Here is a 12,082-nt window from a genome sequence, read left to right on the forward strand (position 1 = left end):
GGACTCCTTGGAGGAGAGAATTGGAGGCCAGGATGGCCCCAAAACCTCTCAGAGACTCAGTGTGGAAAGGAGAATCCAAAGTACCTTAAAAACCTTGAGTATCTCAAGGCATTATGAGCCCCACTGAGTGTCAGTACAAAGCTCTCAAGGGACTCGTTAAAGCAGATAATTGGGGCCATGATTGCACAAACCTCTCACAGAGTCTTGTGTCAAAAGGGAAACACCAAGTACCTTAAAATAACTGAAGTACCTTGAAGCATTAATGAGCCCACTGAGTGTTGTTACTGACAAAGCCTCTCCAGGGACTAATTACAGCAGGTAATTGGAGGCCAGGATTGCACAAACCTCTCAGAGACTCCAAGGCAAAAGCCAAACCCCAAGTCCTTTGAAAAACCTGCAGTCCCTGCAGGGAGCATGAAGGAGCCCCCAGGGCCATTGCTGAGCAAGGCTCCCCAGGGACTCCTTGCAGCAGATCCTTGAGGCCACTGGGATGTGAGCTAGGGGGGGATGCTGAGGGCAGGACAAGGGGCTGACAGTGCCCAGCCTGGCTGGGGCTGTGCCAGGAGGCCCCAGGGCCTCAGGACAGGTGTCTCCTCCCAGCCCTTGCTGGCACAGACCCTGCTGTGCCCCAGGGCACCAAGACTTGGCTTCTCTTTGTCCCCACCTGTCATCACTGCCTGCAGTTCTCTGCTCTGCCTGGGGCTGGGGACACTTTCTCACTCGTGTCCCTCTCTGGGACCCATTAAAAGTCCAAGAAACTTTGGAGTTGGATTCTGCCTTGGAGTTCTGGAGAGATTTCTTCAGCTCCCTCTCAGGGACTGATGTCCAGGGCCTGAGCACAAAGCCCCAGAGGCTGATTAAAGTCTTTGTGCTGTGTCTGTGCTGCTGAGCTGGGCTGGGCTCCTGGCACAGAGGCAGCTCCTGGTCACCAAGAAGAGCTTCAAAAGCACATTTCTCTTGATGAGCACCTCTTCTGCCAGCCCAGCAGGGCTGGGGCACTGCCTGCAGCCAGCCCGGGCACAGCACAGAGGCGCAGAGAGCTTCAATCAGTCAGGGCTGGGAAGGGGCTGAGAAGTGCCTGGGGCACAATCACTGCCAGCCCTTGGCACAGGAACCTCTGGCTGCAGGACAGTGCAGCTGCAGCTCCTGGAGCCATCTCCTGCAGCTGGAACATGCCAATGCCTGCAGAGCCTGTGAGTACATTCTCTGATTGTCTCTTGTGCAGAGCAGCCAGGGGTGCCCAGGGCTGTCCTGCAGAGCAGGGTCCTGCAGCCCAGGGCGCTGTGCTGGGGCAGGGACTCTGCTGCCTGCCAGGGACAGCTCTCAGCCAGCCCTGGCAGCTGCTCCCAGCGCTGGGCAGAAGCTCTGGGGGGAAGGAGCCGCCCTGAGCAGGGCAGGGGCTGCTGCTGAGAGGGGTTGGGTGGGGCAGGGCTGCTCCCAGCTCCAGACCAGCCTGGGCACAGCTCCGCAGGGCACTTCCCAAAGAAGGTTAGCCTGGGAATTGCTGGAAAGATCAGGAGCTCTCCTGAGAGTGATTTCAATTTCCTGCTTGGAGAGGGATGGGAAAGTTGGGGTGATAACAAAAATATTTTTGCATTTTATACATTTTTGATATATTCATAGCTCTGTAAATTACTATTTTATAGTGATAAAAATATAATCCTTATTTAACACTATTAAACTCCTAATTAACTGTATTAAACTCTTAATTAACTCTATTTAACCACTATTATATACTTATATACCTATAATCCTTAATTGACCCAAGTACATTTCCTAACCTTTCTCTTAGATTTTAGAACACTAAGCTGACTGTCTAAATACATTCCTGAAACTCTGTATAGTCTTATTATCAGGAAGAGGACCTACAAGAATATTTTATTTTTTCACTGGAATGTGAGCAGTCATAACAAAAATTTTTGGCAAAGTAGCCTTTGGACCTGTTCCAAAGGGTTGAGCCAGGGGTGTGCAACTGGGGCCACTGAATCTCCTATTGGATGTCCTGCTAAATATCCTAATTAATCAACCTTAATAAATTGTTGAAATCAGGGGACGGGTGTGTCCTATTCCCACTGGGACACCTGGAAGCTTCCAATAAAGGTCTGGTTTTTACTTTACTGTTCTAACACTGTTGCAAGGGTTTGGTTTTTTTTCCTCTCTCTCTTTGGGTCATAGACAACAGGGGGATGAGAGAAGCAGAACAGGAATTGTAATCCTAGAAGCACAGAACATTCTGAGTTTAGAACCTTTAAAGAGGGTGAGACATTCAGGGATCCCTCTGCTCTGGCCAGGGTCTGGTTTATCCCAGGCTGACCCAGGAGTGTGACTGTGCTCTGATTGCAGCCAAAGGTGCAAAGCCAGGGCAGCTGGGAACAAGCCCATCCAGCCCCTCACCTTCCCTGAGCCACGGGGAATCCTTTGCCTCTCACAACTCACAGTGGCAAACTGAGTGCAGCAGAAATGCTGGGGATTTGTGACCTCAGAGAGCCAGGAATGATATGTGGGCAGAAAAAATTACTTAAATCAACTCCTGCCATCCATGTCCTATAGAACTGGGAGTGCAGATGCTACCAAGCCTGTCTGCATTACGAGTGATTCCCCTGGCAAATCCTGAACATCCGGCCTTGTCCCTCTGCCACATGGCCACAAACCCAGGGCAGTGGGGCAGGGATGGCTCCTCAAGAGCCCCCATGTACAGACCTGGCTGCTCCTGGCACACTCAGCCAGCACAACTGGAGCTCAGGCAGGGACCTGGGTGAAGGTTTTCCCAGAGCAGGAACAAGGGTGGGTGAGTCCCAGCGGGGCAGTCTGCAGGGAATGGCCCAGGTTTGGCTGAAAGCACCGTCTCCTGACTTGTCACTGTCCTTTCTCCATGAACAGGTGCCCATGTGCAGCCCCAGCAAATGTCCAACAGCAGCTCCATCAGGCACTTCCTGCTGCTGGCATTGGCAGACACGCGGCAGCTGCAGCTCCTGCACTTCTGCCTCTTGCTGGGCATCTCCCTGGCTGCCCTCCTGGGCAACGGCCTCATCATCAGCGCCGTAGCCTGCGGCCACCACCTGCACACGCCCATGTTCTTCTTCCTGCTCAACCTGGCCCTCGCTGACCTGGGCTCCATCTGCACCACTGTCCCCAAAGCCATGCACAATTCCCTCTGGGACACCAGCAACATCTCCTACACTGGATGTGCTGCTCAGCTCTTTTTCTTTGTGTTCTTTACTGGAGCAGAACTTTGCCTCCTGACCATCATGTGCTACGACCGCTACGTGTCCATCTGCAAACCCCTGCACTACGGGACCCTCCTGGGCAGCAGAGCTTGTGCCCACATGGCAGCAGCTGCCTGGGCCAGTGCCTTTCTCAATGTATTCATGCTCACAGCCAATACATTTTCCCTGCCCCTGTGCCATGGCAATGCCCTGGGCCAGTTCTTCTGTGAAATCCCTCAGATCCTCAAGCTCTCCTGCTCCAAATCCCACCTCAGGGAATTGGGGCTTCTTGCTGTCAGTGCCTGTTTTGGTTTTGGCTGTTTTGTGTTCATTGTTTTCTCCTATGTGCAGATCTTCAGGGTCGTGATGAGGATCCCCTCTGAGCAGGGACGGCACAAAGCCTTTTCCACCTGCCTCCCTCACCTGGCTGTGGTCTCTCTGTTCATCAGCACTGCAGTGTTTGCTCACATGAAACCCCCCTCCATCTCCTCCCCATCCCTGGATCTGACCCTCTCAGTTCTGTACTCGGTGGTGCCTCCAGCCCTGAACCCCCTCATCTACAGCCTGAGGAACCAGGAGCTCAAGGCTGCAGTGAGGAGACAAATGACTGGATGGTTTCGGAAAATTTAAACTGCTGGCAAAATTCTGCCAATAAGTTTTAATAAAAGTTATCTTTAAAACTTCTTGTTGATTTGGTTGTGGGGTTTTTTTTCCCTTTGTTTTAACTTTTTCATACTGTCTACAAAGAAATGTCATTCTTTGTGCCATTTCTCATTGTGTGTCTCTTGACCTTCCCTGTGTCAATGAGGGGCTGCGCTCTCGGTGGCTTTAAATGAACAATAGGATCTCCCAGCAGAGTTTTCTGCAGAGATGCCCTTTTGTTGCCTTCTCTGGAGCTGCAGCAGCAATGTCTGTGTGCAGAGCTGGGGCAGATCAGTGCTGGCCCAGCAGCTGTGCCCAGCAGCAGCAGCAGCAGCACTTGGTGTTGCCAGTGCTGCTGCCGTGGCCCTGCCCCACTGCCCTGGTGGCCCTGGTGTTGCTGCAGGGCCTGAGTGCTCTCGGGGCCAGGCACAGCCCTGGGGGTGGCAGTGCCGGGGCTGCAGCAGGGACAGGCCATGGGCACTGCTGGGGCAGCGCTGACGCCTCAGGCCAGGCCCTGGAGGCTCCAGGCTCCTTGCCCAGGCTCTCTCAAGAACACGGCCAGGCCAATGCTCAGCACAGAAACCCCCGTCAGCAGCCCCAGGCTGGCCGTGGGCAGGCTGGGGGCAAACAGCACGGCTGGGGCTCTGCAAGGGCCCTGGGGCAGACGGGAAGGAGCAGCAGAGCAGGGGCTGATCCATCCCCAGTGCGCTGCACAGCCCAGGGCAGCGTCCCAGAGCGTCCTCATGCAGCTGCCAACAACATCCCCCTCTGCAGCCCTGGCCTCTGCCCCAGCTCACACAGGTGCCCCATCCTTGCAGGCACAGACACGGCAGCACTGCCTCAGCAGCCCCTGTTTGCATTGCACACAGCAGGGGCAGCACACCCATGCTGTTGCTGTGGGGACATGAACCTGAGGGAGCACAAATGCCATCAGCCCCTGGGGCCAGCAAGGCCTGGGGGACACCAGGGAAACCACTCAGCTTTGTCCTGGCCTCTGCACTCATCCAGAAAGTTTGTTCCCATCAGCTGGGAGTTTCCTGTGCCACTGCAGACGCTATTGCTCAGAGCCAGGGCTGCCTGGCAGCCACCCCCAAACTGCCCTGAGCATTTCCTTGGCTTCACCTTTGCTTTATTTACTCTTCCTGGCACAAATTTCTTCCTCTTGCCCACCCCTGTTCCCTCCCCTGCAAACAGCCCATCTCTGTCCTCGTCCTGCTGGCCACACCATTCCTGAGCCAGTCCCGGAGCCATTGGCCTTCTTGGCCACCTGGGCACACTGCTGCCTCATGTCCAGCCTGCTGTCCATCAGTCCCTGCAGGTCCCTTTCTGCCTGGCTGCTCTCCAGCCACTCTGTCCCCAGCCTGTAGTGCTTCAGGGGTTGTTGTGACCGAAGTGCAGGACCCGGCACTTGGACTTGTTAAACCTCACCTTGTTGGATTTGGGCCCTGGATCCAGCCTGTCCAGGGCCCTGTGCAGAGCCCTCCTACCCTCCAGCAGATCCACACTGACACCCAGCTTGGTGTCACCATGGTTCCATGAGGCCCCAGAGTGTCACAATGGCCTCCATGACTCCATGAGGCCTCCCAGCGTCACAATGTCCCTTTGGTTCCCTTGGACCCCTTGGTGTTCACAAAGTCCCTTGGATCCTTGGGCCCTGCAGTGTCACTAAGGCACCGTGGTCCCCCAAGGCCCTGCAGTGTCACAATGGATCCTTGTTTCCATGAAGTCTGGCAGTGCAGCAATGCTCTCCTTGGTTCCACAGTGTCACAATGGCCTCTTGGTCCTAAGGGCCCCCACGGTGTCAAACATGTTTCCTTCATTCCATGAATCCCTGAGGAGCAGCCCTGGCCCCTTGGTTCCATGGGGCCCTGCAGTGTCACAATGGCCCCATCATGACACCAGGTCCTGCTCTGTCACAATGCTCTGCATGGTTGCACAGGGCCCTGCAGGGTCACAGTGGCTTCTTGGCTCCATGAGGCCTCAGAGTGCCACAATGAATTCCTTGGTGCTGCAGTGTCACAATGGAGCCCTGGTGACACAAGATCCTGCAGTGTCACCAGGGACCCTTGGTTCCATGGGGCACCACAGTGTCACAATTGTTCTCTCAGTTCCCAGAGTCCTTGCAATGGAGCAATGGCCCCTTGATTCCATTGTCCCCAGGCTCTCCCAAGGCTCTCCTTGGCTCTGCAGTGGCACAATGGCCCCTTGGTTCCACAAGGCCCTGCAGGGTCACAGTGGCCTCTGTGGTTCCAGCAGGACCCAGACGGTCACCATGGACTCCTTGCTTCCATTCAGCCCCACAGTGTCACAATGGCCCCTTGGCTCTGTGCTGCCATGTCGCACACAGTGTCACCATTGTCCTCTTAGTGCCACCAGGCCCTGCAGTGTCACAATGGCCCCTTGCTTCCCCAGGCCCTACAGTATCACAATCATCAGAGAATCAACCAGGCTGAAAAAGACCTTGGAGAGCATCAAGTCCAACCTGGCACCCAACACCACTTTGTCACCCCGACCATGGCACTGAGTGCAACATCCAGTCTTCCCTGAAACACTTCCAGGGACAGGGACTCACCCACCTCCCTGGGCAGCCCATTCCAAAGCCCAGGGTTCCAAAGTGTGATTCCAAAGAGAAGAATTGTAAATATTTCCTAATATCTGGCCTAAATGACCGTTGATGCACGTTTTAGTTGTGTCTTCATGTCCTGTCCCTGTTCCCTGGGAGAAGACCCTGACCCCCACCTGGCTGCTCCCTCCTGTCAGGGAGTTGTAGAGAGTGATGAGGTGTCCCCTCAGCCTCCTCTTCTCCAGGATAAACAACCCCAGCTCTCTCAGCTGCTCCTCACAGGACTTGTGTTCCAGACCCCTCCCCAGCCTTGTTGCCCTTCTCTGGACACGCTCCAGCCCCTCCGTGTCATTCCTAAATTGGGGGGCCCAGAACTGGACACAGCACTCGAGGTGCTGCCCAACCAGTGCCCAGCACAGGGGAAGAATCACTGCCCTGCTCCTGCTGGCCACACCATTCCTGATCCATCAGAGTGCAAGGGGCTGGATGAGGGAAATGGTGGGGAGGGGGTAAGGAAAAAGTCTGGTTGATTATCAGCCATGAAGGGTCTTGACCTTCTTATCTATTCAGACTGCATTAGAAGTTGCAGGGGGTCAATAGCAATTGGTAATTGCTGATACCAAATTATAAACAGGAAAAGAAAACAGGACAAAACAGTTGAGTCTGCTTGTTTTTCCAATATAGGAGAGTCACTTTGAATACACTTCTGAAATTTGTCTGATTAACCACAGAAGAATTGAAAACTTGAATTATTCCCAAGGGCTTTTATTTTCTGAGTATTTTGAAAAAATATTTATGAGCCTTTTTCATTGAATTTCTGAATTGAAGAGCTCAAGAAAGAAGAGGCCTCTGGAGCAGGAAAATTCATTAGCAACCTCCAAGTGGCTGAGGATCCATCCCCATCAGAGCAGAAATGAACAGAAATGGGCACAGCTTTGTGGCTGCCCCAGTTCTGGGATGGACCCTGGGCCTGGAGCAGGAGCAGCTCTTGAGGGCCCCAAGGCCGGGGCTCTGGTGCTGCCCTGGGCAGATGGGATGGCAAGCAGGGGCTGCAGAGCTCTCAGCACCTCAGGCTGAGGGGAGCAGGGCAGCCAGGGAGCCTCCTTTGGCCTTGGCCAAGCACCTTCCCCCATGGCTGGGGCTGAGTCCTGTGGCAGCTGCAGCTGCTGCTGTGCCCTTGGCAGGGGCTGAGGCCGTGGGGCCAGTGCCCAGAGCAGCCAGGCCTGAGCAGAGCTGTGGGGCCAGAGCCGGCTGGGCTGGGCTGGGCTCAGAGAGGCCCTTGGTGCTGCCCAGAGCTCAGGGCAGCTGGCAGAGCTTGCAGGGAGCTGGGCTGGGCTCCGAGAGCCTGGCCCAGAAACCATCAGTGTCCATCTCAGCCTGGCTGAGCGTGCAGGGGCAGGACTCAGGCCAGGCCTTGTGGGGCAGGGCCAGCGCCTGTGCAAGGCATTGCAAAACAGGCAAGTGGCCCAGAGAGGAGGCTGCTCTGTGCCCTTGGTGGCATGGACAGAGTAGGGAGGGGGCCCAGGACATTTGTCAGTGCCAGCCTCTGTGCCCAGCCCTTGGCAGCCCTGGCTGCTGAGCCCAGCTTTGGCCTGGGCTGAGTTTGGCTGTGGCCCAGCTCCATCCTCCTGCGGGGCTCAGGGCCTGTTCCCGGCCATGGCCAGCCCTGGCTGCCTCTCTGCTGGCCCAGAGGCCGGCAGAGCCTGGGGCAGGGCTGTCTGTGCAGCCCCACAGGTGCCAGGGGCTCTGCAGGAGCTGGCAGAGGCTGCCCAGCAGGGAGGCCATGGGGCACAGAGCCCCAAGGCTGCTGTGGGCACCACGGCACAGGGGCCGTTTCCAGCCGCAATGCTCCTGGCCTGGGCTGGGCCTGCACAGGGGCTGGGCCACCATGGCTGGGCCAGCACAGGGCCACAAAGCGGCCACGCAGCCGCTGCCGGGGCTGACAGCAAGGCCAGGCACACACAAGCAATTGCTGAGCATGGCCTGCGCTGGCCAGGCCTGACTGTGCCAAAGGCAGAGCTCAGCTGCCCTTGGGGGCTGCAGCAACACTCCAGAGCCCAAAGAGCCTCCATGGCTGGGCTGGAGACCAAGGCTGCAGGAGGGAAATGCAGGGCTGCTGCGGGATGGGGAGGCCATTGAATTCCAGCACACACCTCAGCTCTCTGATGATCCCGGCACCATGCTGAGCCCTGTTTCAGACTGGAGCAGAGCAGATGTTGATGGGACAGGAGCCCTGCGGGGCTGTCAGGGACCTGCAGCTTGCAAGGTGCTCTGCTCTCCCTCAGGTGCTCTGGGAGAGATCCAATCCCAGCTGGGCACCTCAGGGCACAAGTGGCACTGCCTGTCCATGGGCACACAACTGATTTCTGCCTGGAAAGGGGCACAGGTTTTAATACCTGTTAGTTTCATAATATACAAGCAAATCTTTATTATCAGGGTCATTTGATTCCTTTTAAGAAATGGCAATATTTTCCCATCAGGAACAGGAATTTCCTGGATCTACTGGATTCTTCTAATAATAGGATAAGATAAAATACTGATCTTCCCCACTACTTGTGTCACCAATATTCTGTCTAATATTTCGTCTCGCTCTTCCTTCATGTGTTTTCAGCTCTCTTGTTTAAATGGCCATGTCTAAGGGCATCTCTTCACTAGGCTCTCCGGAACTTTATTCTTCCCATTCCTTCCAGATTTTCTCCTCCAGATGCTCTCTGGTCATTCAAGTGCCTCTCAACTGACTGGTTTCATGCTTTGACCTGCAGGGAGTTGCCTAGTCTTTCTTAAATTCAAATAAATATCACATTAGTCAACATCCTGATTGTGTTTATATCTATCACTGAATTACCTTTTCTTATGTCTTTGTCTAAAACTGTTCCTGTACAGAAATTCCTGGTGGATGGGGGACATTTCAGATGCTGCTGGGACAACCCAGAGAGCTGAGAGAAGAGCTGTGATGGTTATTAAACTGTTCAAATGTTCAACTTGTGTTTGTTGGCAAGAAACCTTTCTGTGCCTCTGAGTGTCACCAGGCCCTGAGCCCAAAGGACACAAACCTGATGAGTTGTGGTTCCCACTGCAGGGGCTGCACTCGGACCTTGGCTCTGCACAGGAGAGCTCTTCATCCCCTTTCTCTCTTTTGCTCCCTCTGGGCATATAGGGAGCTCCTGACTTCAGCCTGTGACTCGTGTGTGCAAAGAGCAAATCTGGGCAGAATCGGGGCAGGGAGGGTTTGGGGGGACCTTGGGATCTGTGCTGGGCACAGAAGGTGTTTTCCATTGCTCTGAGACTGTCTGCTGTGCAAAGTGGATTTAATATCCAGCAGAGGAATGACTTTGGCATTTGATGGAGCTGTGCCTTCCCCTGGCTTTGTTGGCTGACAAGAAATGAACATCCCTCTGTGTCTCGGGCAGCTCCTTCTCCAAGGAAAGCAGGTGGGAGTTGGAGCCAAGGAGCTGAAAGCTGCAGGTGCAGCCTGGGCTGGAGGGAGCTCAGATTTGCACAAGGCTGCTCTGAGTGCCAGGGCTTGGATGGGGGAAATGGTGGGGTGGGGGTAGGGACAGAGTCTGATTGATTGTCAGCCATGAAGGGTCTTGATTTTCATATCTATTCAAACTGCATGAGGAGGTACTTGGATTCAGTGTCAATTGGAGATTGCACACATCAATGAATTAAGAGGGAAAAAAACCCTAAACAGGACCTAAAAAATCTTTTCTCACTGTCTTTCTTAATATATCTTGCATTCACTGTGGATATACTACTGAGATCTTTCTAATTAACCACAAAAGATTTGAAAATTAAAATCAAGTTATTCCCAGAGGCTTGGCTTGTTCAGGTGTTCTGAATGTTCATGAGCCCTGGGACACTGAATTCCTGCACTGAAGAGCTGAAGGCTGAACAAGCCTCTGGAGCAGGGAAATTCAGCAGCAGCCTCCAAGTTGCTGAGGATGTCAGCAGCCCCCACTGAGGCCATCCCTGCCCAGAGACCGTGAGGGAATGGGCAGACAAGGAGAGCGTCCCTGGGGCTGGGGCAGCACAACTCAGAGGCACCAGCGGCTCCAGCTGGGCAATGGAGTGTGGAATGTGGCTGGGAAAGCCCTGCCTGGGTTGGGCCAAGCAGCACAGACAAGCCCTGACTCCCATCCACTAAAAAAACTCACTCAATGAGACATTTAAAGGAATTACAATTGTTTGTGTACTCTGAGTTGGATTCACTGGAGAAATACTGACAGGAAATCCTCAAGAGCTCAAAACAACCAAACAGCCTTTATTGGCAACATTAGAAAATCAACGAAATTTTCACAAAAGGTTTAATAGGACATTCAATCAACAAAAAACACTTCTCAAAACATTAATTTGGCCCATTCAACTTCACAAACTCTAAGACTGTTCAATTTCATGTTAATCAAAATTTGCAGGAAGACAAAAATAGAAGAAGTATTTTTCTTTCTCTTTCTCAGAGAGAGAGAAAGAAAAATAAGATATAGAGGAGCACACACACAGCTACCAGCTCCTGGATTCCAGCACTGTTCAGATGGAAATTCCAAGAGGATCCAGGGTCAAGATGTGTGCTTGCCTTGTGGTCAGCCTTCAATACCCCTTGGTCTTCCTCGGCCCTTCCCCCAGGTGGGGCTTGGGCTCATTTGGTCCCTCAGGAGCTGGGCTGGGGCTGCAGAGGTGGCTGTGGAGCATTGCCTGTGCTGTGCCAGGGACTGGCAGCCACTGCTGGGCTGGGATAGAGGCTCTGGGGGGATTGGGGTTCCAGGGCAGGGCAGGGCTGGGCTTCCAGGGCAGGGCAAGTCTGGACTTGCCCCTTCCTCCCCCATACATTGAATGTTTTGAGCCAACAATCTCCTCCAGTCTGTCACAATAGGGAATGTTGGAGGTGGAATCCAAATTTGGCCATGGGCACCGGGCCAAGAAGGGCAGTTCTTTTCCATAGGAAGGAAAGCATGGAGCCCCGGTGTTTGGAAGGCAGGTGAGAGCCTTAAAAGGCCAGCCAGACTTGTCAGGAATGGCAGATATTTTCTGGGAGCCATCTTTGGTTTTAGGGAGTTTTAGAGATGGAATCCCAGTCTTGGTAATGGGCACCTGGAGAAGCAGGACAGTTCTTTCCCATAGGAAGGAAAGCACGGAGCCTTTCCCAGTGTTTTGGGGACAGATGGGAAGTGACCCTTGTGAAACCACTGCAAGACAGACTTGTCCTGGCAATATTGCTATGTGAACAATCCCTGGATATAAGGAAATTTGGAGGTGAAATCCCAGTTCTGGCCATGGGTAGCTGGAGATGAAGATCTTTTCCATAGGAAGGAAAGCACAGAGCCCCATTGTTTTATTAGCAGAAGAGAAGAGACCCTAAACATGCCAAGGTCAGCTGGACCCATCAGGTGGCCCCTGGGAGGCCAAGCCAGACCTGTTCCACATTCCCTTTGCTTTATGGGGCCCTGCAGTGTCACAATGGCCCCTAGGTTCCATAAGGCCCCACAGTGTCACAATGGTTTTAAAAATTCCATGAGGCCTTGCAGTGTCACAATGGTCTCCATGGTTCCCCAGCCCCCACAATGTCACGGGACTCCTCTGTTCCATGAGCCCTGCAATGTCACAAGGGACCTTTGGACCCTGGGGGTTTGCAGTGTCACAATGGTCTCCTTTGGCTCCACAGTGTCACAATGGA

The 12,082-nt window shown here is 53.8% G+C and overlaps 1 protein-coding gene across 1 annotated transcript; it reads left to right on the forward strand.

Annotated features, from left to right (window-relative positions):
• The first annotated feature begins 2,903 nt into the window (after positions 1 to 2,903).
• On the forward strand, positions 2,904 to 3,836 carry LOC118701033 (olfactory receptor 14J1-like). The gene has a single exon (XM_036405603.1). It carries the CDS (start codon positions 2,904 to 2,906, stop codon positions 3,834 to 3,836), a length of 933 nt encoding a protein of 310 aa, XP_036261496.1.
• Positions 3,837 to 12,082: the final 8,246 nt, after the last annotated feature.

Source organism: Molothrus ater, unplaced genomic scaffold (genome assembly GCF_012460135.2).
Source record: "Molothrus ater isolate BHLD 08-10-18 breed brown headed cowbird unplaced genomic scaffold, BPBGC_Mater_1.1 matUn_MA120, whole genome shotgun sequence".
NCBI lineage: Eukaryota > Metazoa > Chordata > Aves > Passeriformes > Icteridae > Molothrus > Molothrus ater.

Bases quoted from the DNA above. Each gene is read 5' to 3' on its own strand.
- LOC118701033 (XM_036405603.1), top strand. From the start codon at position 2,904: ATGTCCAACAGCAGCTCCATCAGGCACTTCCTGCTGCTGGCATTGGCA.